Here is a 24,783-nt window from a genome sequence, read left to right as displayed (position 1 = left end):
ACAAGAACTGGGGTACAGTCAGAGGTGCAAGGAGGGTTAGAGAATTCACCAGAGACAAAGTGGGGAGCAGAACAGATAGACAGACCAAGGACACTGCTGAGGGGAGCAGTGGGCGAGGCAGGAGAGGTCTGCCACGCCATGTAGTTTTCTCCCTGGTTGGCCAGGAATCGAACCCATGCTCAGAGGCTGCGGACAGCTTCACAGCGCTGTGCTCAACCCGCTGTGCCACAGGGGAGGCCCCAAATAAATAAATCGAGAGAGAGAGAGAGAGAGAGAGAGAGAGAGCCTTCCTGTGCCAGTGACCTTTCAGATGAGAACTGAATGACGAGTAAGAGTTAGCTGGGTGAAGATCAGTGAGATGCGTGAGAGGTATTTCAACAGAGGGAACAACTTATGTAAAGAATCAGAGCCCTCTGTGCACTTTAGGAATGTGAGGAATTAGTGTGTAGCTGGAGCGTGGAGTTTTCAGTGGCGAGAGTGAAAAGGCTGGGCTGGAGGGGAGAAGTCTCTGGAAAGCACACTGTATAATTTGGACTTTACTCAGAGGACAATGAGAAATCTTTGAAAGGTTAAGCCAGGGCAGCGGAAGCGCATTTTGTGTTTAGAAAGGTCATTTTGGTTGCTCTGCCGGGAAAGGACTGAACGGGAGCAAAACTAAACGCAGTGAGGTTAATTGGGAGGTAGATTGTTCCAGCTGAAGAAGATGGCCGTTGTGGGGATTTTTAAAAGTAAGTAGATCAGACAGATTTAGTAATCAGTTAGAGAGTGGTGAGGAAGAAGGAGGAATTCGGGTCGGTCGTCCAGTTTCTAGCACGAGCAATTGAGTCCAGCGTCTATGTGCGCCAAGAGATGACAGTATTTCCCTGTCGTAGTGATTGTCACACTGTATTTGAATTGCTGTGGGAGGGCAGGGCCCATATTTGTCATCTGAATTGACACTGCCTAGCAGGCAGGCCCTACCTGGCACATATGGTAGCGAGCGTTCAATAAATGTTCATTGAATTTCAATTTAACCGGGAGAGAGAGGTTTGTGGGAGAAGCCGACCAATTCAGTTCACAACGTACTATGTTTGCGGTACCTGTGAAATACCCATGTGGGTTTTTTCAGTGGACACTGTAATAGACTGGAGTTCCAAAGAAAGATCTGGACTGGAGATAGGATGCTCAGTAGCATGTGGAGGTCATTTGAGCTGGAAGAGAATAAGACCTCACGGGAGGTACAGAATGCAGAGGGCGTAGGATCTCAGGCAGCTCTTTGGGGTTTAAGGAGAAAGCAAAGGAAGAGCCTGCCCATGCAACAGAAATGGAACTGCCCGAAAGGAAGTGGGGTGCCGGCAGGGTCTAGAAGAAAGAACAGTCCGTTGCTTTGTCTGCTGCTGAGGTGGCAGGCGCCAGAAAGACCGCAAAGCGTCCGTGCGAAGTCGGGGGTGACCCCAGTGAGGAGTGACCTTAAAAAGGTGAGAGAAGGAGAAGGGGAGGAAGTGGAGGCCACAGGTGCAGGCAACTCTTTCAACAAGTTTGTGAAAAGGAAGAGTGACAGGGTGAGGACCAGAGCGCACAATAAAGGGGAGACTTGGGCACGTGTAAAAGCTCATGGGAAGGTGGTCATCAAGGGGGAGATGCAAGTGCAAGAGCGATGGCAGAGAGGCAGAGGGGCATGGGATTCGAGCACTTCACATCCGGTGAATGAATGGATGGCGGGGGATGTTGGTCACTGTTTTGGACATGGGAGGAGTTGAGGGGTAGATTTTTTTGCATGTTGAAAGTGAAACAAACTTAGGTGACTGAGGCACAATCCTAACACCTGCACCCCAGAGCTCAGATCATGCGTGGGTGGGGGAGAGGTGGCCCTCCGATGTCACCAAGATGGGGGGTACTTCCTCCTCCATCTCTCCAAACCCAGACACACAGCCCAGTGAAGAAACACAGAAAGGGGGAAGGGGCGAGGTCAGGTAAGGAGAAAGCACCAGCGTGAATTGTAAAGCTTTGACGGTTGATCGAGGAAGTCAGTTCCTACCTTCTGCCAGAGAGAAGCTGACATCCGTCCTCCACCCACCCCCATGTGCTCTCGGGGCATCCTGCACTGCCTGTTCGCAGTTCCTGACTCCATGGTAATGAATACGTGTGTTGTGTCAATAGTTCAGAGCTGTACTGACGCTCCAGACCACAAGGCTCTGTCTATCTCTCTCCACTCTTTTACCCCAGTCCCTAACACGTCCTTTCACACAGGAGGTGCTCGGTCAGTCCTTGTTAAGAGGATGAAGAATGAACCCACCCATTAAAGCAGGGCCCTGCCAAGAGGCTTATATAGAAAGGATCGCAGCAAGGCTTCCCAGCTCTCAAAAACAACTTCTGCATGGATGGGGAAAATGGTGGTTTTCACCTCTGCCTCGAACACTAAACCCCTCCCTCTTTCTCCCAGCCACGTTCTCCAACTAGATAAAATGGCTTCCTCTCACAATGTGGCTGGCTGTGTCTGTCTCTCTGACTCTGCACAGGAAGCAAACGGCCTAAGGTGGGCTGCAGCTTGGTAATGGAAACAGCTATTGATGAGCAGTTAATAAAAGGTGACAAATGGTTTTTGAAAACGTTGGTCATGAACTCTGTCTCCTCGCCCCTCTGCTACCTCCAAGCTGATTCTTTTTCTTCCTCTTCCTGGGCCCTGCTCAAGAGTCCCGCCGGCACAAGGACGGGTCTACCTTCTGATGGGCCCCAGATAATGGGGGGAAAATCACCACGCCAGGCTGTCTCCCCTGATTTCCTGTATGGTTGGTCTCACAGTCTTGCTGACCACATCCTCTCTCACCTTACTTATATACTTCCTCCGCAGCACATCCCCCAGAAGTCCTCAGCCCCAAAAGCCTGTTACTGACCCCCTGCCAGATCGTCCCCTCTCCCTGGCCCCAGGGTTCCTGTCCTTGCCTCCCCCGTGACTCTGCTCCCTTACAACCATGTCTCTCTGCCTCTGGGCAGTCAGTCCTGTCCTTTCCTGGCTCTCCAACACCTTTCTTTCCCACAGGTGACAGTACTGACCGCCATGCTATCGGGCAGGTGGTGGCCAAGTACCTGGGGGAGCCTGGGGCTGGGGTCCCGGAGTCCTTCTCGGGGGTCCCGGCTCTGCGCCCTCTATGCCTTCACTTACACGGGGGCAGATGGCCAGCAGGTGTCTCTGGCTGAAGGGGACAGATTCCTGCTGCTTCGAAAGACCAACTCGGACTGGTGGTTGGCAAGGCGCCTGGGCGCCCCCTCCGCCTCGCGGCCCATCTTTGTCCCGGCTGCCTACATGATAGAAGAATCCACCCCTCCCCAGAGCCCGACTACCAGCCCCCCCAGCCAAGCTCTCTGGAAGCCTGGTGAGTAGGCCCTGCCCCCTCTGCCACCCCCCTGGGTGCCGGGAATTATTGGAAGGCCCCTCCTCCTTCAGGCTTCTGCTGGCCCTCCTCTTAGTCTCCCTGACCGACCTACTTCTCATGCCCACCCGGTGCCCGCCTTGCCTCTCTTCCAAATCTCAAGCCCTCTAGGCCTCATGTCGTCTTCCATAACCTCCCTCTGTCCCTCGCTCCGCCTGTGACCCCTTTCAGTCCGGATCGCGCCTCTGATCGCCTCCCTCTCCTCTCGGTTTCGCTGTCCCAGGGCCAAAGCTGTTTCCCGGCTCCCTGGAGGAACTGCACCTGCCCCAGTCGCCCCCAGGTGGAGACCAAGCTGCTTTCAAGCAGCCTCCTCCTCTTCCCCCCAAAATGTGTCGAAGTGTCAGTGTCACCAATTTGAGGCCCGCCGTCCTGCAGCCCTTGCAGCAAGGCCGGGGTGGAAGGTCCCGCTCCCAGGAAGACTTGCTGAGGGAGGCCCCCGCCGACCCGGTGAGTCTCAGCGTCGGTCTGCATGGCAGGACACGCAGAATCTCTGCCTCCCGGGGCCGCCCGGGGGGTGACCACACACCCAGGACAGGAGGAAGACATGCCGAGAGCAGTGACTGAGGTGGCCCGGCTTCTGGCCCGCCTCTCGTTTTCTTTTTCCATTTTCTAATAAACCTGCCCTTCACCCAAATAAATAAATAAATAAATAAATAAATAAAAAGCGCGCCTGCTGGCCTGGGCAGGCCTCCCGGAGGAGGCGCGGTCCCTGGGCGCGGGAGAGGGCCGGAAAGGCCGCTGCTCGGCCCCGGGCTCTCTTCCTCCTGGCTCCCGCCCAGGGCAGGGTTTTTCCGGGGTCCTGTCTTGCAGCGCAGGAGCTCGGGGCAGCAGCAAGTCCCCTCTAGAGCTGTCACTCCCGCGCCTCCCGCTCTTACTTACTAGAGGGTGAAGCGGCCCGCCGCGCCTCAGTGTCGTCTCCCCTCTACCTGCTTCTACCCGGGAGGATGTGAGGGCGTGCAGGCGGCGCCCTCTCCTCACCACCCCCCCACACACACCAAAAGCTGTTCCCCTTTCCTGTGGCCGGGGTGGGGTGGGGTGGGGTGGGGTGGGGGGGAGGGAAGCTGGCGGCAGGAAGTGAGGAGGAAAGCAAAGCCCTGAGGGAGCGAGTAGGAATACAATAAAACCCAGCGGCTGGGGACAGGGTTCCTCCCCCAGCACCTGGGACACCCCAGCCCGCGGTGGTGAGAAAATGCGGGGGACAGAAGAGGTGGTGGGAGGCGAGAGGCCGGGAGGTGCGCCGGGGGATCACCCTCTCTCTTCCCCTCTCCCCGCAGGCCGGACCCCCGCCCCCCATGTCAGAGCCCCCTGTGTACTGCAACCTGGTGGACCTTCGCCGCGGCACCTCCTCCCCGCCCCCAAGCCCCGCCTGCCCCCCGCTGCAGAGGCTGGACGCCTGGGAGCAGCACCTGGACCCGGACTCCGGACGCTGCTTCTACGTGAACTCGCTGACCGGCTGCAAGTCCTGGAAGCCCCCACGCCGCACTCGCGCCCGGGAGCTGGTGAGCCCCTCCACCCCCGCTGACCCTTTGCCTGCAGCCTGCTCTCCCCACGGAGCCTCAGGGCGGTGTGTTGCCTCTGGGACTCTTGGGAGACCCAGACAATGGTGACAGCTGCGAGAAGGGTGTTGCAGGTGGTGCTGGGGTATAGCTCTCCCTCCTCCCCCCAGAACCCTGGCTCCATGGACCAGTCGCCGACCCTGAGCGGGGACAAGAGTGACCTGCAGCCACAGGCAGACAGCCCAGGAGATGACATGGGGACCCCAGAACGGCTCAACCCCCAGGTGAGAGCGATCCCTCATCTGGATCTCATGCAGCAAGTTGTCCTTTACGACGTCCTCTGTTGTGCAAGATATTCTTCATCACCCACCACACCCCCTGCCTCCAGCCCACATCCGCACCCCTCTTCCCCTTACAGCCAGGGACTCCCAGTTCAAAGGTCACTCCACCTGTTTCTCCAATGTCTTCCCTCAGGGTGCCCCCTGCCGCCAGCAGTGCAGCTCCCAGCTCTGCCCTTCAGACCAGCCCGCTGCCCTGCAGTCCCCTAGGCCCCTGCCGCAGGTCCTGGAGGACCCCCATGTGAGTCTCCCGTGTCCTGTGAGAGCCCAGCGAGCACCCCCCCCGCCCAGCTCCTGATGCCTTCTTAAGAACACCTTCCTCTTTTTTTAAAAAAATAGTAATGACCGTTTTTTAAAAAAGGTTTATTTATTATGCATACAAGAACTGGGGTACAGGCCAGAGCCATGGGGGGGAGGGTTAGAGGATTCACCAGAGACAGAGTGGGGAGCAGAACAGGCAGATCCACTGAAATCCACTGCTGAGGGGAGCAGGTGAGTCAGGAGAGGTCTGCTGCGCCGTGTGGGTAGCTCCCTGGCCGGGGATGGAACTCGTGCTGCTGTGGCTGCGGACAGCTTCACAGTGCTGAGACTCAACCCCTGCGCCACCAGGGAGGCCCTAACACCTTCCTCTGTTTGAGTATTCTCTGGATATCCTCTTGAACCATTCCCCCCACCCCCAACTTCAAAGGCCCCACTCCTGGGCGAGCCCGCAGGGAAAGTTGTGTGGGCGCCCAGGAGCCCTGGGTGACTTGTGGCCCCCCCAGGAGGTGGAGAAGTCTGGCCAGCTCAACGTCACCAAGATCGCCCAGGGTGGGCGCAAGGTCAGGTGAGAGCTGGCACTTGCTGGGGCGGGGCTCCGGATTCCCTGGGGTGGCCCCGGGTGTTGGGGGGTGCTGGCCGCCGGCCGCCCTGAGAGGCCCTTGCGTTGCGGCCGCTGCCCTCTGCCCGCAGGAAGAGCTGGGGCGCGTCGTGGGTGGTGCTGGCCGGCAACAGCCTGGTGTTCTACCGCGAGCCTCCGCCTGCCGCGCCCTCCTCCGTCTGGGTGAGCAGGAGAGAACGGGGCGCGGATGGAGGAAAATGGGTGCGGGAGGCCTTTCCGGACAATGTTCACCCTCCTCGGGTCGGCCGCGGGGCGGAGGAGGGGGGCGGGGGCAGAGGAAGGCGCTGGGCCTCCCCTGCCGTCCAGGGCCGCGGCGAGGGGAAGCAGGAGGGCGGCAGCCCGGGGGCCTCAGTTTCCTCCTTAACCGCCAGGGGCCGGCGGGCAGCCGCCCGGAGAGCAGCGTGGACCTCCGAGGGGCGGCCCTGGCCCACGGGCGCCACTTGTCCAGTCGCCGCAACGTCCTGCACGTGAGTGCCGCCCGCGCCTCCCCCCGACGGTGGGCGGGCCCCCCGCAGCGCCTCGCCCTGACCCGCGCTCCCCGCCCGCGCCCCCAGATCCGCACGGTCCCTGGCCACGAGTTCCTGCTGCAGTCGGACCAGGAGGCGGAGCTGAGGGCCTGGCACCGCGCGCTGCGGGCGGTCATCGAGCGCCTGGTGAGATGGGGAGGGGTCGGGGCCCGGGGGCGCCGGGGGCGCCGGGGGCGCGGGGCGCGGAGAGAGACGCTGGGAACGGTGTGTTCAGGGGCTATTGGGGGTGGCACGGGCTGGGGGACGCCAGCGGCTGACTGTGGCCTCCCTGCTCGGGCTGGGGGTGCAGGGTTCTCTCCCAACCTCTCCGTCTGGGTCTAGGATCGCGAGAACCCCCTGGAGCTGCGCCTGTCGGGCTCGGGGCCCGCGGAGCTGGGGGAGCTGAGCGCGGGGGAGGACGACGAGGAGGAGTCGGAGCGCGTGTCCAGGCCGCTGCTGCGTCTCGGTGGCCTCCGGAGCTCCAGTATGGGGGGGGCCGGGGGGGCAGGGAGAGGCGGCCCGGGGCCGAGGCTCCGCCGGCCACTGCGCTCATGCCCGCCGCCCCCCACTTGCTCTCGCAAGGCCGGGCTCCTGAAGGCACCGAACAGAACCGCGTGCGCAACAAACTAAAGCGGCTCATCGCCAAGAGGCCGCCCTTGCAGAGCCTGCAGGAGCGGGGCCTGCTCCGAGGTGGGTGGCCGCGCGGCGCGTTCCCCCTGATGCGCCCTGGAGCGCGCTGGGGCATCCTGAGCCGGGCCTCAGCCCCGCCCGGGGCCAGAAGACTCCCGCGAAGCTCAGAGCAGAGCGGGACACAGCCAGATCAGCGCCTTGTGCGCCCCCTGCTGCTTCCCACCTCTGCAAATTGTTGGGGGGCGTGGGTGCACCCCTTGCCTAGGCCTGGGGCAGGCAGCCAGGAGAGCCGGGTCAGCTTTGGGGTGAACACCTGTGTTGAGAAGAGCTTCCAGGGGTGACTCGGGTGACAGCGTCCCTCCTCACCCTGTACCTCCCACAGACCAGGTCTTCGGCTGCCAGTTGGAATCACTGTGCCAGCGGGAAGGGGACACCGTGCCCAGCTTTGTGCAGCTCTGCATTGCTGCTGTGGATAAGAGAGGTCATTTCCCCAGAGACCCCAGAACCACCCCCCGCCCTTCCAACAGCCTGGGCCTCGAATCCCCCAGAATCCCCCACCTCCCTCCACTGGTCTTCCCTCCGCCCCCTTTCTCTCCCCCTGGAACGCCTCACCCGGCCTCACCACACACACTCTAGCAGGGATCCTCACCCGCCCCGGCCTCTCCTCCTAGGTCTGGATGTAGATGGCATTTACCGGGTCAGTGGGAATTTGGCAGTGGTCCAGAAACTTCGCTTCTTGGTGGACAGAGGTGAGAAGGCCTATGGGCAAGTGGTGGCACCCAGGGTTTGTGCCTCAGCCTCTCAGGCGGCTCCGAGTGCGGGAGCTGGGCGACAGGGCAGCCTGCTGGCTGGGGCTGTGCGTCCTAACTTTGTCTCTCCTCACGTGCTGCAGAACGGGCGGTGACCTCCGACGGCAGGTACATGTTCCCAGAACAGCCAGGACAAGGTACTTACAAGGAACGTCCTTGATACCCTTAAAATTACATGCATCCTGCCTGCCCCCACACGTCCCCCCAGTACCCTGTCCCTGGGAGGCTTTTTCCCAACTCTCCTGCCTTGCTCCGCGGTGACGTGCTGGTGGTCGGCCTCAGCGAGGTCTCCCAGTGCCTGATATCTCTTTGAGTCCCCCTCGCCTCTTGAGCCCTGAATGCCTCTGCACCTGCCTCTTCCAGAAAACCGATTAGATTTGGACAGTGCGGAGTGGGATGACATCCATGTGGTCACTGGAGCCCTGAAACTGTTTCTCAGGGAGCTTCCCCAACCTCTGGTGCCCCCCCTGCTGCTGCCTCACTTCCGTGCTGCCCTTGGTAAGAGGTGGGGGTCGGGGCAATACCCTCGAGATGGGGGGAAGCGCGTTGTAAGCAATAGACCCTCTTCTGTCCCACCCTGAGCGTGGAGGTGGAACATAACCTTCAACCCGCACGCCAACTGCAGTGTTTTGGGGACTGTTTAGAGGACTGAGGTAAAAGAATTCCAAGGCTGAAAAAGAAAACAATGATAGACTGCTGCTGCCTCCCACCCGCACGGGGAAGTTTACCCACCGTGCCCTGCACCTTCCCTGGCCTCACCCCCAGGCCCTCCCTCTGAACCTCTCCCTAGCGCTCTCCGAGGCCGAGCAGCGCCTCTCTCAGATGCAGAAAGCCATAAGCTTGATGCCAAAGCCCAACCACGACACTCTGCGGAGCCTCCTGGAGCATCTGTGCAGGTCAGGACGACCGGACGTCTTGCTCAGGCGGGGAGGGGTGAGGGCCGAGGGGTGATGATTTAGGAATCGGGAATGAAAGGTAAATCAAGGCATTCTCAGGTGAAGGGAGGCTTAGGGGGCTGCAGCAGGGACTCGGGTCAGATGGGGTGATTGTAGGGAAGCACCTATGTTCAGTGGGCAGATGAGGAACCAGGCCCAGTCTGTGCGGGGCTTCAGGAGTTCGGCCTCAAATGGGGAACTGGAGGCCGAGCAAGCCCGGGGATGCCGTGAGGGAAACAAGGAACTAAGTAAGAAACGAGAGAAACAAGAAATCTAACCTCTCCCTTCCTTCTGCCTCTGTCTCCTGTTGGAACAGAGCTGATGGCTTGTGTGGCGAGTCGGGGCTGGGCAGGGAGAAGGGCGGCCATTGAGTTAAAGCCTCCTGAAGTGTGAGCGAAGAGGACTCTGGGGCAGTCTCAGAAGCTGGGAAGGAGTCCTGTAGCATAGGGTGTACATGCGCGGGGTACCCTGAGGTCTCTCCACTGGCTTCCCTTTCCCCAGGGGCTCCCTCCTTGGTGACCACAAGGAGGGACCCCTGAGTGGACCGTCCCTGCTCAAACCTCGGAAGGATTGGATTTATTTAAAGTGTCCAAACTGCTGCTGAGGGCCCCACCTGTCGACCTTTGCCCGCAGGGTGATAGCACACGCGGATAAGAATCGCATGACCCCCCACAACCTGGGGATTGTGTTTGGGCCCACCCTGTTTCGGCCAGAGCAGGAGACGTCTGACCCCGCTGCTCATGCCCTCTACCCTGGGCAGCTAGTCCAGATCATGCTCACCGACTTCCCCAGCCTCTTCCCGTAGCCAGGCAGCAGGAGGAGGAAATGTTTCTCCGCCCGTTTGTGTTGTGTGTGTGTGTGTGTGTGTGTGTGGAGGCGGTGTGGAGGCGGTGCTGCTGCGTCAGGCCAGCGGATGTTCTCTGCCATGAATGCATCAGGACAGCCGGGCCAAGTTCTCTGCCATGAAGACTCAGGGCCTCCCCTGGCGGTGCAGGCGGTGGAGCGCAGCGCTGTGACGCTGTCCGCAGCCTCTGCAGCCGGGTACACACACCACAAAGCAAAAATGGACAATTATAAACCAGAGACATCCTGCAGGAGGGGAGCAGGGAGAGGGACCAGGGGAGGGAGGGAGGAGCCCAGGGGACGGAGGTGATGGAGCCCGCGGGCCTTGGGGAAGGGCTACACCTGAGGCGGTGTGGGGAAGCAAATACTGTTGAAGAATAAACAATGATGTAAAAAATTAAAATTTAAAAAAATAGGAAGACTCGGCGTCTAAATGAATTTGCAGCGGGGGGGGGGGGGGGGGGGGCGGGGAGGCCGGGAGAGCCGTCGAGAGCCGCTCTGCCGCTCCCTCTCCAGCCCAAGCTTTTACTAAAGATATCAACAAGGGACAAGAAAATAGCCCCCAACTGTGTTTCTGCTCATACAGGTTAACAAGTTACTGCTGAAAACGAGCTTTTCCGTGAGTAGGGAACATGCGCGCGAGCCCGCACGTCCTCAGAGCACAGCGGTCAGTTCCGGAAGTTCTGTTTGCAGAATTCTAAGGTCCTGGAATCCGCATGCGGAGTGAGCAGGTGCTCTCCACAAACTCCAGCTCCCTTAGGGTGACAGGCTCCCCACAGGTGTGTGTTGTTCTGAGGACACCCTGGTAAATCCTCTGTCTTCCACATGATGGGAGTCTGCCTCGAGGGTGGGCATGGGGTGAGGGAGATTCTCCAAAGAGAAAAGTGGGGAGCTTAACTCCTGCTTGTCTTCCTGCCCCCTCCCCAGGGCAATAAGACATGAGGCGCGGCGCTTGCTGATGCAGTTCCTTTATTATCAGGAAACAGTGTCATTATCAAACTGTTCCTCGAAACATTTACAGACTGTATACAGTCCCCAGTCCATACCTCCCACCCGGGGCACACCGGGGGCCTCTGGCTCCTCCTCCTGACTTGTCTGTGGGGATGAAACCCCCTTAGGAAACGTGGACCTGTGATAGGTGGGATTCCCCACTTTTTAGGCACTAGAATTGAGGAATTGGGTCTCCCCAGGCAGGGATCCCAGTAAGACACTCATGTTGCCCACAGCCATGTTGGGGGCCCCGGGGGCAGGTGGGGTGTGTTCAGAGCGGTCCCCCTGATCATGGGAAGGGGGAGGACTCAGCCCCTGGGGCTCATCCAGAATAGCCACGAAGTCCAGCTGAGTGTTGTCAAGGTCAAGAGAGTCCAGGGGGTTACACACCTGCCCTTCAGGGGGCGGGTACAAGGCAGGGCCCGCTCCCAGCCTGCCCACCTCAGGATGGCCACAGCTGGGGTTGGTGCCCGCTGCCTTGAGGGGCCCATAGCAGGTGGGCAGTGGGGGCAGAAGGCGAGGTGGTGCTGCTGCTCTTTGGGGAGCCTTGCTCGCCCCCCCTGCAAAATTTTCATGGCAAGGTGAGGGGGCGGGATAGGAGCCTGACTTGTGGTTGGGCAAGTTAGGTGCAAAACCAGGTCCATATGGGGCCATTGGGGCCTTGGCAGGGCTGGGGCTAATCTGGGACCCCCCTAGAAACTTGGGAGTCTGAAAGAGAGGCTCCTGGTCCGGAGGGTCTCCCTTGCCCCCAGCCTCCCACAGCAGTTCCTGTTGAGACTGAACATAATTGCATACAAGCTGAGCCTTGAGCTGCCCTGTGGAGTGAGTGGGGGAGTCAAAATCCAGGCCAGGCCTGGGCTCTGAGGGAAGATAGTCGGGGCGAGGCTGGCTATAGGGGCTTGACTGGGGATACTGGGGAGGAGGGGGCTGGGGGTAGTGGGAGAACAAGGGCTGTGGGTGTGGAGGCCCCTCACTGGGATGGGCATTGAGGCAGGGGGCCAGTCCTGTGGAGTCAGAGCCCACTGGGCACCCCTGTTCTGGTTTAACGTGCACCTGTCCGTAGTGTTCGAGACGCGGACACTGGCTATAGGCTCCAGCTGGAGCCTTGTGGCCGGGGTACAGCCCAGAGTGGGAAGGGAACTCACCCCAGGGTTCTGGGGTGGGGTCAGGATAGGACACCTGCTGGGGGCAGGGGTTGGGGCCATAGTGGGTAGGAGGACTAGGTCCAAGAGGCAGGGAGCTTGGACCCCTGGCTCCATAAGGCTCAGCTGCTGCCCCCTCGGGCCCCCCATATCCCAGAGTATCAGAAGGCGGGAAGTCCACGTAAGGGGCCACACCGCTGCCCATCATGGAGCTCCCAACCTCCGCCTCTTCCCGCAGCCCTCTGGTGTCCATGGTCACATCCTCAGTGATGCTGGGGGGCTGCGGCGAGTAGACCGAGGCTGGGAGCAGGGGCTCGAAGTTCCGTCCTCCCCCCGCGCCTGCCGGCGGTGTGTGGACACAACCCAAGCTCTTGAACCGCTGAACTCTGGCTGCGGCAGGGCGGTCGGCAACCCGGGCTGGGTCGCTGGCCCTCCGCGTGACTCCTGCGCTGGGATTGTATCCTGGATACTCGGCTCGGTTCCTCCAGGGAGAGGCAGGAAGAACCCCCATGCGATCCAGGCCGGGTGCTGTAGAGGGTGGGGTGCCACCCCCCCTGCTCGAAGAATATCTTGCCCGGAGCAGGTAGTGCTGGGCGGGTGTGAGGCCAGGCAGAGAGGACGCCCCGCTTTCTGGTGGGGAGCCCGGGGGGAATGGGGAGGCCAGGGAGGAGCGGCGGCTGACCGTGTAGGCGGAGCTGACACTGCTGGAGCTGCTGCTGCGGCGGTCAAGAGACACCGGGGGGCCCAGACGGCGGGACGCAGGGGTACCTGCAAGTGACGGGGCGAAAAGCAAGGTGGTCAGGGACTCTCCTGATTCACCCCCCGACTTCCCGATGGGATGATCTGTCCTGGAAGCCAGGGACAGGCTCCTTAACGCCAACCACTCAGTTCTGCTTCCTTCTCCCGTGCCCCTTCTGCTTCCGGGGCACCAGGGTGCAGGGCTGTGATGCGCAGCCGCACGGGCCGCCCACTGCACACCCCTAGGACAGCATTCACACCGCAGACTTTACACCTGACAACGGTTTGCTGCTAGATGGAAAGAAAGTGTCTGAGGAAGGGAGGCCTTTTTCTAGTCGTACAGAGGTGCCGTGCGGTAGCCCTGAGGGTGAAATCTCCCACTCAACCCGATCTCAGTGCAGCAGTCACCCCACCACATCTCACCAGTGTGTGTCAAGCTCGGCAGTTTGAGGCCCCTGGGCCCGATTGGCCGTAGTTGATGTAACTGGTCCAGCCTGAGGTTCTCAAGGCGGCGAAGAGTGGACAGACCAGAGCTAGCAATGCAAGGCCCCTCATCCAAGCTGGACAGGTCCTCCGTGCTGCCGCCCGCATTTCCAGTCATTTCCACACCGCTGTCTGTATTGGCCGCGCTGCCTGCTGGGGAGTGGTCACTGCTGCAGGACGACTGAGCCCCAGGGCTGGGCTGTGGCTTCTGTGGGGAGATGAGGACTGAGCACGGCAGCCTTCCCCTTCCCACTGTTCCCTGAACCTGGCGAGTGGCTAAAGCTTGAGTTCCAGTGACTTCTGGGGCTGAGGGAGGCTTACAGGTGTAGGGAGGGCTGAGCCTGAGGGGCGGAGACAAACTGGGGGAGAGGAGTTGATAGGGAGAGCCTGGGCTCAAAGCCACGCTCTAGTTCTATCACTTTAGGCAATTGCTCTGCCTGAGTTTCCTCATCCGAAAATGAGGAAAGTTCCTTTCTCATGAAATTGCTGTGAGGAGCGCAGGAAATTAAACATGCGAAAGCTCTGGAACCATACACCAAATTCTGCGCAAGCCGGCTGAGCCAGCTCATTGATGTAATCATGCATTAAGGGGGCCTCCCCGGTGGCGCAAGGGGGTAAGTCTCAGCACTACGAAGCTGCAGTGGCCCCCTCGGCCACTGCAGTGCAAGTTTGATCCCCGGCCAGGGAGCTACTCACAGGGTGCAGCAGACCTCTCCTGTCTCCCCGCTGCTCCTCTCAGTGGTGTATTTCTGTCAGTCTGCCTGTTCTGCTCCCCACTCTGTCTCTGGTGAATCCTCTCACCCCCACACCTCTGGCCTGTACCCCAGTTCTTGTATGCACAAATAAATCAATCTTTTTTTTTAAAAAAAATAATGCATGTAGGTAAAATTTTTAGATTTGGGGCAGCCCCAGGAGCAGCGATGGGACGAGGCTGCAGGTCTGGCCACGGGCGCGGTACGGGCAGAGGCGGGGACAGAAGGCTGGGCAGGCGGGGCTGCCGGGCCGTGGCTCACCGTGGCCCCCTCGGGCACTGTCAGTCTGCTTTCCTCCCTGATGGGGCCTCCGTCCCGCTCCCTCTTGGGCTCCACCGTGGCCAGGGCAGAGGCCCTCGGCAGGGGGCCATCGCCGCGGTGTCGCTTGGTCACGTGGGCATCCGGGCCATGCACCGTCTTGACGTGCTTTCGCAGCGAGCTGGGATCCGTGTAGCGTTTGGTGCAGCCGGGGAGCTTACACACATAGGGCTTCTAGCGAGCGGAGAGAGAAGCCGGACGTCAAGGGATCAGAGTGGAAGAATGTAGAAGGGGTGGGGAAGTGGGGGCATGAGTGAGGATGAGGGGTCAGGGGGCGCACACAGCACCCAAGGAAGGAAGGAGAGTGGGGCCCTTGATGTCCCCAGTCTGGGAAAGGTGAGGGGGAGACCCGGGTCGGGGACACCTCACGAATTCAGCGGTTGAAGCTTCCAGGGGCCACTAGCGAGAACAGATCTGTTTGAGGTTAACCTTCGGCTGGTCGAGGGGGGGCCGGCGGTACATGGAAATTTTTGGTTTCGGGAAGGCCTTCTCCGGGTGACTGACGCGGCGCGGGACACTCACCTCTGAGGAGTGGGTGCTGGCTAAGGGGCTTCTTAGGAGGAAACTCCCCAGGAGGGGCTTCTGGGGGGGGCAGGCTAGACGGCACTCACCTCGTTGGAGTGGGTGCGGTTCTGGTGCTTGGCGCGGTCGCTGGCGTTGCTGAAGGCCTTGCTGCAGCCCTCGTGCTCGCACATGTACGGCTTCTCGCCCGTGTGTGAGCGCAGGTGCGTTTTCAGATTTTCAAGGCGGGAGTATGATTTCCGGCACCCCTCAAACTGGAGGTCACGGGGGTGAAAGGGTAGCTCTCAGACAGAAGGACGTGGACAGTAGAGGAACCCCAAATCTCAACTGGGATATACACGAGCAAATATAATTTCAGTTGAGGGAGCATCAGGGCTTCAGAATTCCCGAAATTTGGAGACAAGGGCAGGTGAGAACTGGGGAAACACATACTGTCTCTGGTGAACCCTGTCACCCTCCACACCTGTGGCCCACACCCAGTTCTGGTACGCATAAATAAATTAAATAAATCTTAAAAAAAAAAAAGAACGGGGGACAGAAGCAGCTGGGGACACGCTGCCTGCAGGACGCAGGGATGACGCACTGAGCACATGCTCAGGCCGGAGCAGCTCCCCCCGCACTAGGAACTTACTCTGCCTCAGTGGGTTGTCTAGAGGGGTTTCTCCATCAGACAGAGCAGTAGGCCTGGGGCCTGGGGCCCACAGTACTTCCAAGGCCCCACAAGAGCATTTACATTCCTTTTAAAATCAAGGGAAAAGACTCCCCGGTGATGCAAGGGGTTAAGATACAACCTATGAAGCTATTTGCAGCCACTGCAGCACAAGTTCAATCCCCAGCCTACCAGGGGGCTACCCACACAGCGCAGCAGACCTCTCCTGTCTCCCCGCTGCTCCCCTCAGCAGTGTACCTCAGTCAATCCACCTGTTCTGTTCCCCACTCTGTCTCTAGTGTATCCTCTCACCTCCCTGCACTTCTGGCCTATACCCCAGTTCTTGTATGCATAAATAAATCTTTTTTTTTTTTAAGAAGGATTTTTTTAAAAAGATTTATTTATTTATTTATACAAGCACTGGGTACAGTCAGAAGCACGAGAGGGTGAGAGAATTCACCAGAGCCAGAGTGGAGAACAGAACAGGCAGAGGGACGAAACACACTGCTGAGGGGAGCAGCGGACGGCAGGAGAGGTCTGTGCGCCATGTGGGATTGAACCGGCGCTGCAGAGGCTGCGGGCAGCTTCGCAGCCCAGAGCTCAACCGCTGCGCCACCAGGGGAGGCCCTGCATAAATAAATCTTTAAAAAAAAATAAAATCAAGGGAAAAGTAGCTTTTAGGTCATATTAAGTGTTCTAACATATAATATTGATATGACCCTCTTTATACCAACAGTCACAAAATAGTTTTCACATACGTGTTTATGGAGAAAGAGGCCTACCAGGGCGAAGCGCCCAGACAAACGTCATACTGGGGCCTGGCCTTGGCAGTGAGGGGGGTCAGGGAGGTGGGGGACCGAGTTTGGAAGGGCCGGGAGCCAGCGCGGGGCCTCACCGTGCACTTGTGCGGCTTCTCGCCCGTGTGCCTGCGCATGTGGACCACCAGCATGTACTGGGCCTTGAAGGGCCGCAGCTCCCTGGAGCAGCCCCCCCAGTGGCACACAAACTCCTTCCGCTCCCCGTGGATGTGCTCGCTGTTGATGTGCTGCAGGAGAAGACGCAAGGGCTTGCCGAGGCCCCCAGGCTCCTGAGACCCAGAACAGACCTTCCTTTGACCCCCTACTCCCCCCCCCACCCCCCCCATGCCTCCCTGGCTCCACCGCACGGGGGAAGAAGGAACAGGAAGAATAAAAAAATCCTAGCCCACGTCTTGTTTCTGGCAGCATCCACAAGGCCCCGGCTCCTCACACTTCTGCCTGCCCAGCGGGGGCACTTGGGCCCTGATCTCAGAACCCCCTGCCCTTCTGCCCTCCCCGGATTCCACAGCCCCACCCGCGGTCCTGCAGGTTGCAGGCGGCATTCCTGTTACCCCCTGGGGCTCACGTGCACCAGCTGCTCCTGGGAGTCAAATTCCTGGCTGCAGCCATCCCAGCGGCAGTCCGTCTCGTACACAGACTCGGGCTCCGGCTTCTCCTCTCTCTCCAGGTCCTCCCGCCCGTCCAGCATCCTGAGCAGGGGATCCTAGGCAGGAGAGGCGCCCCCTGGTCACTGGGGGTGACGCGTCTGTTTGGCTCCGGTTCCGGAGGCCCAGCGCGCCCTGCCCCTTACCTGCGTGCCCGTGGAGTTGGGGCTGGACATGTCCCCTTCCAAGGGCTCCTCCGGGCACTTGTTAACCAGCATGTCCAGCTCAGACTTCAGCTTCCCCAAGGGAAGAGGTGAGGGTGATGAAGGCAGAAGTGGGCAGAAGGAAGAGGGAGCCCAGCCAGGTCTTCCAGCCCTGAGTTCCCCCACCCAAGCAGCTGGAACCCCTGGGTTTGGAAGAGGCTTCCTCCTCAGACTGCACTGGTGATGGGGTGGGCAAAAGGTGGGGGTCTCATTTGGGAGAGTCTGAGTCATCCAGTGACTCCCAACACCCCTGCCTTTGTATTTTCCTGCTACTGAAAACTTTTCTACCCCCGTGTTCCCTTCACCTTTCCCTTATAAAGTCCACCCCCCCTGCCCTGAGCTGAGGGAAATCGGGTGGCACTATGAGGACTCTCACCTGGCAAGTTGGAAGGGGTCCCCGGGGCTGAGGATGCGGCATCAGGCCCCCCTGGGTGGGGTCATGGGGACCACAGGGCTGGACCCCAAAGGAAGGCGAGGTCCCTTTTTGGTGGTTCATCTGGGGTGGGAATCCCAGAGATGGGCTGAGGAGGAGGAGGGGGAGGCAGTTACGATCACCTCAGTGTCTCAGGAGTTCTTGCATGGTGTGGAGTGTTTCTGGAAGACTTAGCACGGGCAGTGCCTGAGGCAGTGCCAGGGACAGACTGAGGAGGCTTCAACGCCTTTGAACGGATAGAATTCAAATAGGGTCAGGTGGTCTGAGGGCTTGAGGCTTTTTATGGGGTTTGGCAGGGTCTTGAGGGGCCTCTTAGCCTGGGGCTGTCTGCACCTCATGGTGCCGATGGAGAGGTGACCATAGGAGCCCCCGGGAGATGCACAGCGCGAGTTGATGAACGCCACCAGGGAGCTGGGCGAGGTGCGGATCACTGTCTGCAGGTCCAAACTGGCGTCTGACAGAGGGGAGATGGACAGCGCCCGCTTCTTGGTCAACTTGACTGTACTCCGGGGAGGAGGAAAGAGAGGGGCTGCGGCGGGAGACAGGGGAGACAGGCATGGTGAGGGACGTCTCTCCACGCGCCAGGCCTGTGGTCCCGACTCAGGGAAAAGACCGCGGCCTGGCTCTTCTGTATTGACTCCATCCGTGACCTCTCGGTCGCACTGTGCACCCCTTGCTCCCATCCCCAAGCCTTTCCTCCTCCAAGTTAAGTCCCCTGCCCTCCCCTCTGTCCCTCAGGACAAGCCCCAGGGGGGCAGAAAGGGAGAAGTCGCCTGAGGCCTCACCCTCAGTGCAGCTGTTGTTCTCTCTAGCGGGGCCGTAACTGTGGGGGCCAGACATGAGGTTGGTCTGGTGGCAGAAGGGCAGACCTAGAAAAGAGACAGGTGGAGTGGGGGATGGGCATGGAGGACGCATAAGACCTCACCTTAGGCCTCCCTGGTGGCGCAAGGGGTTAAGCACAGCACCGTGAAGCTGTCCACAGCCTCTGCAGCACGAGTTCCATCCCCGGCTGGCCAGGGAGCTACCCACATGGCGCAGATCTCTCCAGTCGCGCCCGCTGCTCCCCTCAGCAGTGTATTTCAGTCAGTCTGCCTGTTCTGCTCCCCACTCTGTCTCTGGTGAATCTTCCTACCCCCCACACCTCTGGCCTGTACCCCAACTCTTGTATGCACAAATAAATAAATCTTAAAAAAAAAAAACCGGCAAGGCCTGACCCCATATTCCAAGCCCACACGATAGGGTCTCAAATACTCTTACAATGGGGAATGGGCGTCAGGTGGGAGACGGAAAGGTGAAAGCTATGCCAGCCCCCAAGGACTGATATAGACACTGACCTTCTGTCCCCATGGTGGGGGCCCCCTGACCCGGGAGGGGCCGGAGACAGCAGGGCTCTCCATAGCTACTGACTGGCGGGGGGGTCATCGAGTTGAACATGGCGTCTCAGGGGAGAGTGTGAGGAACTGCAAGAGGAAGGAGACTGGCGAGTTAGAGGCGGGAGGGAGGCAGGAAAGGTCAGGTAATAAGCTGGAGCTGGGATCCTGGGCAGAGCTTCCTGTGCCCCAGCCCCCCAAGGCCGCCGCCATGGAAATCAACCTGAAGAGGGCATTACTCAGCCAGGACAGGGCAAGGGGAGCAGTCCAAAAGCAGCAGAGACAGTCTTGGGGATATTTTAGGGAACTGGATGGAAACTTGGGAAACTCTGCCCGGACAGCGTGTGTGTGCGCGTGTGAGTGTGTGTGTGTGCGCGTGTGTGTGGAGGGGAGGGCTGTGGAATACGTGTGCCTCTGTGAGCCTCAGGTGACTTTATTCCACAAGCGCTCTGTTCCTTCTGCTCTGGCCAAGGGCCCGCCTGGAGGGGTGGCACAGCCCCCGGGGGGCACCTGGCTGGGCGCTCTGGGGCTGGCGGCTCGTCCCTCGGCTGTTGCCACCGGGGCCTCCCCCTGCGGTCCTGCCCGCGCCCCGCAGAGGGCGCCCGCGCCCCGGCCGTCGGCCCCGCTCCGGAGGGCGGCCGCGGCGAGCCGAGGGCGGCGGTTTCTGAGGGGCTCCCGGTCTGTGGGGTACAAAGGATCGACGCCGGCTTTACTCTGGGGTGCGCTGGACCTGGGCGCCCCCGAACCCGCTGGCCCCGCTCGCAGGACGGGCGGCGGGACGAGCAGCCGGCGCCGGCGCGGGGCCGGGCGGGAGGGCGTGGGGGCGCCGCTCCCGGCCCCCGCTCCACCCCGGGTTTTCCGCCGCGCGGCGGGCGGGGCGGGGCGGGGCGCGGCGGGTGGGCGCGGCCGGCGGGGCCGCCGCGCGGTGGGTGATCCCGGGATGCTGGGACTCCGGGCGCGGGCGGGGTGGGACGGGGCGCGGAGCCGGACCCCGTGACCCAGCCGGAGCCCCGCAGCCCGGCCGCGCCGCTGGCCCCTCCTCTCCGCACGGAGATCCGGACCCCGCATCCAAGACCTCCCACCGCGGCCGGGGCGCTGCGGGGGGCGCAGCTGGCGGGCAGCTGGATGGGGGCGCCGCCCGCCCCCTCCCCCGACTCACCCGCGGAGGGCGGCGGGAGCTCACACGCGACCCCCGGACACTACAGAGACCCCCCAGACATGCGCGCCCGGTCATTTGCTGCCCCGCCGCCCGGCCTCGGGGAGCCGCGCTGGAAAGGGGGCGACGCGGCCGGCCCGGCCCGCGCGCCGCAGCCCCCCGCGCTCCCCGCGCGCGGGAGCGGGGCGCCCCGCGGTCCCCCAGCCCCGCCAAGTCCCTCGGGCGCGGGAGCAGGACGGGGCAGGGCGCGCTGGCGGGCCGGGGCCGTCTCCTCCGGGGCCCGGCTTCCCAGAGCCCCCTCGCGCCCCCGCGCCCCAACTCCCCGGGCCGGCCCCGCCCCCGGCCCGCCCTCCCGCCCGCCGGCCCACCCAAGTCGCCGCCGCGGGCTCCGGCTGCAGACGCCGCCCCCGCCCGCGCCCGGCGCCTCCCCCGGCCCTGCGCCGCCGCGGCCTGGGGGGCCCGCGGAGAGTGGGGTCCCGCGCGGGGCGGAGGCGCGGCGGCGCGGGGAGGCGCGGGCACAGCCAGGTGTGGGCGCGAGGGAGGGGCCGGGCCCCGCGGGCTCCCCGGGCTGGACCCCCGCGGACCCCCGGGAACCCCTCGGTGACGTCAAGGGCGGGTCTCCGCCGCCGGCGGGGAAGCCGGGGAGAGCGGGGGTCTCCGGACCCGCCCCCTGGGGAAAGCCTCCCCGCCGCGGCTCCTCCACCTCTCGGGAGCCCCGCCTTCTCCCCGCTGGACCGCGAAGCCCCGTCCCACGGAGACCCCGGTTCTCCGGCCCCTAAAACGTCAGTCAGCCCGGGGGACCCCGGCCCCCGTGCGGTCCCCGAGCTCGCTGCCCGGGGCGGATTGTTTCGGGGTCACGGGGCCTGAAAGAGGCCGCGGAGCGGGGCGCGGGGCAGGCAGGGTGGTCCGGCCGGAGGAGGGGCGAGGCCGGCTCCCGCGGGGGCCGGGGCGCGCGCGGGCGGGGGCGCGGTCCCGCCCCCCGGCAGGGGTCCCCGCGGCCGGCCCGGCTGCCCGGTGGTCCGGGGTCAGGGGTCGGGACGGTCTCCTCACGCCTCCGCGGCGCTCGGCCCCGCTCTCGGGACACGGGGGTTCACACTTCTGGGGAGCCTTCCCAGGGCCTGAACGAGCCGCTGGTCTCCCCGTCCCCTTCCTCGGTCCGATGACACCCCGCGCCCCCAAACACACGCTCCCACAAGCACGTTTGCCACCAGACAGAAGAGGGGTTCGAGCCCCCGCCCGCGGCTGTCTCCACACACGCACCCGGCCCACCTGGGGCGCCCCGGCCGCCCCTCTCGCAGGAGCGCGACCCCCGCGCCGCGCCGGGCACCTGGGGCGCCCCCGACCGCGCGGACCCGCCGGCCGCGCCGCGGGCCCCTCACGCCCCCGGGCGCGGCGTCGGGGGCGGCGGCGCAGACAAAGGCCCCGCGCCCGCGGCGCAACTGTCAGAGGAGAAGACGCGGGGCCGCGGGGAGACTGCGCCCGACCCCCCGCCCCGGCCCCGCGCCCCCTCTCGCCCGCGCCGCCCCCCTCCGCGGCCCGGGCCCCCGGCGCCCCGCCCCTCCCCCACGCGCCCAGGTGGTCCCCCGCCCCCTCACCTCGTCCGGCGCCGGGCGCGGGGCGCGCGGTCCAGGCCGGTCCGGCGGGGCGCGCGGCGGGGCGGGGGCGCAGGGCCCGGCGGCGCAGCCTCGGTGCCACCCCCGCCCCGGCCCGGCCCGGCCCGGCCCGGCCCCGCCGCCTCCCGCGGGCCGCGCGCCGGGACCACCCGCGAGACGCGCAAACTTTTTCCCTTTTGCAAAACTTTTCCTCGCTGGCCGCGGGCGCCGCTCCCTCCCGGCCGCCCTCCCGGCGCCCTCGCCGCTCTGAGGGCTGCGGCGGGGCAGCTGGGCGCGCGAGAGGGGGTGCCGGCTTATTGCACCCCCAGGACCCCCAGGATCCTCCCCCTCCCCGGAGGGACCCTGCGCTGCCCCCACCACCCCCCAACTCCGCGCGGCGGCGGGCGGGAAATCCCGGCGCGGATCCCGGACCGGCGCCGCGAAGAGGCCGCAGTCGGGAAAACACTTAGCGAAATTGGGGGGCTGGGGGCTGGGGGCGGAAGAAAGTTCCTCCGGAAAGAGAACAGTAGAGACAGGACGATCACCTTTGACGGGTACTAGCGTAGAGCTCTGCACCCCAGGTTTATCCGCCCCTCAGGATGGAGCCCGGAGGGCTGGGGCAGAAACGGAGCCCCGACGGGGCCGGGCCCGGGGCAGCGACGCGCCCCCGCAGCCGGGAAGAGGAGGCGCGGCCGAGGCTCTGGGCCCGAGGGACGCGCCCGCCCGACCACTAGGGACCCCCGGGGCTGGGCACTGTCCCCCCGACCCCGCTCGCCATCCCCGCGCTCGGGGGGGCTGTGCCACCGCCGCGCCGCCCGCTCCTCCCGCGCCGCGAGGCGGCTGCGCCCTCTGCTGGCCGCTCTGGGGCGTGACACCCGCGAGGGCCGCCGGCGGAGACGCGCGGAGCAGGAGCAGGAGGTTTAACGGGCGCCGCACGAAAGCCCCCGGGAGCCCAGCGCGAGGGCCGGGGACGCCCAGGGCTCGGGAGGGCAGGTGCGCGGTCACACAAACAGGGGCGCGGGCTGCAGGGCAGCGTGGTGGCGGCTAACTTTAGGGGTGCATCCTGTTGCTTTGAACTTGTGTTGCCATGGTGACCAGATGCAGGGGAAGGGGCAGCTACTTTAGGCTCGCTGACTTTTTTAAAGATTGATTGATTGATCGATCGATTGATTTGTTTTAAAGATTTATTTATTGGGGCCTCCCCGATGGCGCAGCGGTTGAGCGCTGGGTTGCAAAGCTGCCCTCAGCCTCTGCGGCGCCGGTTCGATCCCCGGCTGCTCCCCGGCCACTGGAGGAGGGTCCCACGTGGCGCACAGACCTCTCCTGCCGCCCGCTGCTCCCCTCAGCAGTGTACTTCGGTCCTTCTGCCTGCTCTGCTCCCCGCTCTGGCTCTGGTGAATTCTCTCGCCCTCCGGCGCTTCTGACTGTACCCAGTGCTTGTATAAATAAATAAATAAATCTTTAAAAAAAAGATTTATTTATTCATCCATACAAGAGCTGGGGTACAGGCCAGAGTTGCTGGGGGTGACAGGATTCACCAGAGACAGAGCAGGGAACAGAACAGGCAGATTGACCCAAGTACACTGCTGAGGGGAGCAGTGGGCTAGACAGGAGAGGTCTGCTGCACCATGTGGGTAGCTCCCTGGCTGACCGGGGATGGAACTTGTGCTGCAGAGGCTGCAGATTGCTCCATAGTGTGGTGCTTAACCCCTTGAGCCACCAGGGAGGCCTAAGATTCATTTATTTATGCATACAAGAACTGGGGTACAGGCCAAAGGTGTGGGGGTGAGAGGATTCCCCAGAGACAAAGTGGGGAACAGAACAGACAGATTCAGTGAAATCCACTGCTGAGGGGAGCAGCGGGTGAGTCAGGAGAGGTCTGTTGCGCCATGTGGGTACCTCCAGGCCGGGGATCGAACTCATGCTGCAGAGACTGTCGATAGATTCATAGGTTGCGTCTTAACCCCTTGCACCACCAGGGAGTTCCGACTCTCTGACTTTTCTTCATGAGAGAGGGCCAAAAGCATAGTGGGTGAAAGGAGACACTCCTTTATCTGTAGCTTCTGCTCCTCACCCCTGGGCTTGGAGCGTCAGTAGTTAACTGCTCAGTCTGAGAGTCGAGGGGGAGAGATGAAGTTAGGAAGAGGTCTGAGGCCCTAGAAAGATAGGTTGTAATTGTGGGGGCACAGACAAGAAGCCCCATTTGAGCCTCCGTCCCCCACATGACTTTGACCAAGACAACAGTGATACCCAGAGGGTCACTAAGAAGAAGGGACTCTGTGTGTGCCCCTGCCTGGGCACCTCATCACCCAGGCCTCCAGGGCAGCGATTCTCACACTTTTTTTAGTTCAACACCTCCTTAAACTCTTAAAAGGCGTGTGGTTCATATCAAGTTACCATACTAGAAATTAAGGCTGAAAAAAAGTGTAAGCTCAAGCACCCATCCTATCACCAGTGGGGTCAGAAAGTTATGTCACCACCTGCCATGCAGCTTCTGAAAACCCCACTGCATGCTTTTGAGGTAATGCAAATGAAAACGGCAAACAGTGTTATTAGGAAACTGGCTTTCCCTTGCACACACTGAAAGGCTCCCAGGGACCTCCAGGGGCCCCAGAACAAACATCAGGAAACACTGCTCTGGAACGATCACCCCAACCCTACTTTATGACTCATACTTGCGGATTTTTCCTTCATTTTTATTAGGAAGGTGTAAATGTTTGCCCCTCCGATGGGTCTTGCACCCAGGAAAAACCAGGGAATGCCTCAGGCTCAACACCCCTCTTGCCTGACTCCCATTCTGGGGGCTCTTCTAAATACCTTCCCCTTGCACCTCCCTCTGGACCCTCCCTGCAACAGGCCCTACACTCAGCCAGTCCACTCCCCCAGTCTACTCCCCGTCCCAAAGCTTCTTCCTCCCCTCAGGAGAGGGCTTTCTCTGCAGGGCAGAGGCTAATCTTGCTCTACTTTCTCCTTTTCTCCCTCCCCCTCGCGCGGCCACCCTCTCTCAGGGGCTGGGGTAGGACATCGCCTTTCTGGGCAGGCTCCTTTAGAGGACACGCTTCCCCTCCCCCCGCACCCCGACACCCTGGAATAGGTGGAGTCCGGGTACGAAAGTGTCCCCTGGAG

At 62.0% G+C, this 24,783-nt stretch overlaps 2 protein-coding genes across 3 annotated transcripts; one reads left to right on the top strand and one right to left on the bottom strand.

Moving 5' to 3' along the window:
* The first annotated feature begins 290 nt into the window (after positions 1–290).
* On the top strand, positions 291–10,255 carry ARHGAP9 (Rho GTPase activating protein 9). Its single transcript, XM_037515054.2, has 19 exons — positions 291–1,457; positions 2,230–2,567; positions 3,020–3,353; positions 3,634–3,857; positions 4,685–4,909; positions 5,077–5,190; positions 5,381–5,485; positions 6,009–6,070; positions 6,196–6,286; positions 6,496–6,591; positions 6,679–6,777; positions 6,973–7,114; positions 7,213–7,320; positions 7,643–7,741; positions 7,932–8,009; positions 8,153–8,206; positions 8,433–8,567; positions 8,860–8,965; positions 9,638–10,255. Exons 3-19 carry the CDS (start codon positions 3,038–3,040, stop codon positions 9,807–9,809), a joined length of 2,226 nt encoding a protein of 741 aa, XP_037370951.1. The 5' UTR covers positions 291–1,457; positions 2,230–2,567; positions 3,020–3,037; the 3' UTR covers positions 9,810–10,255.
* A 546-nt stretch (positions 10,256–10,801) lies between these two features.
* Positions 10,802–21,700, bottom strand: GLI1 (GLI family zinc finger 1). Of its 2 annotated transcripts, none has more exons than XM_037515053.2 (12): positions 21,661–21,700; positions 18,874–18,999; positions 18,325–18,408; positions 17,873–18,068; positions 17,483–17,627; positions 17,050–17,139; positions 16,825–16,962; positions 16,337–16,486; positions 14,882–15,046; positions 14,214–14,444; positions 13,141–13,408; positions 10,802–12,747 (listed from the first exon to the last, which is right to left on the bottom strand). In XM_037515053.2, exons 2-12 carry the CDS (start codon positions 18,971–18,973, stop codon positions 11,003–11,005), a joined length of 3,312 nt encoding a protein of 1,103 aa, XP_037370950.1. In that variant the 5' UTR covers positions 18,974–18,999; positions 21,661–21,700; the 3' UTR covers positions 10,802–11,002. The 2 variants fall into 2 exon arrangements, with proteins under 2 accessions (XP_037370950.1, XP_054552707.1); XM_054696732.1 differs by lacking the exon at positions 21,661–21,700 and adding an exon at positions 20,069–20,092.
* Positions 21,701–24,783: the final 3,083 nt, after the last annotated feature.

Source organism: Talpa occidentalis, unplaced genomic scaffold (genome assembly GCF_014898055.3).
Source record: "Talpa occidentalis isolate TD23 unplaced genomic scaffold, MPIMG_talOcc4v2.1 talOcc4.16, whole genome shotgun sequence".
NCBI lineage: Eukaryota > Metazoa > Chordata > Mammalia > Eulipotyphla > Talpidae > Talpa > Talpa occidentalis.
This window is presented reverse-complemented; position numbering and strand designations above follow the sequence as displayed.

Coding starts and splice junctions, on each gene's coding strand:
- ARHGAP9 (XM_037515054.2), top strand. CDS start 3,038: ATGCTATCGGGCAGGTGGTGGCCAAGTACCTGGGGGAGCCTGGGGCTG. Junction 5,191..5,380: donor CAGAACGGCTCAACCCCCAG/GTGAGAGCGATC, acceptor GTCTTCCCTCAG/GGTGCCCCCTGCCGCCAGCA. Junction 8,010..8,152: donor TCGCTTCTTGGTGGACAGAG/GTGAGAAGGCCT, acceptor CACGTGCTGCAG/AACGGGCGGTGACCTCCGAC.
- GLI1 (XM_037515053.2), bottom strand. CDS start 18,973: ATGTTCAACTCGATGACCCCCCCGCCAGTCAGTAGCTATGGAGAGCCC. Junction 15,047..16,336: donor AGAAGCCGCACAAGTGCACG/GTGAGGCCCCGC, acceptor CGTGACCTCCAG/TTTGAGGGGTGCCGGAAATC. Junction 12,748..13,140: donor GCCGAGCTTGACACACACTG/GTGAGATGTGGT, acceptor CGTCACTTGCAG/GTACCCCTGCGTCCCGCCGT.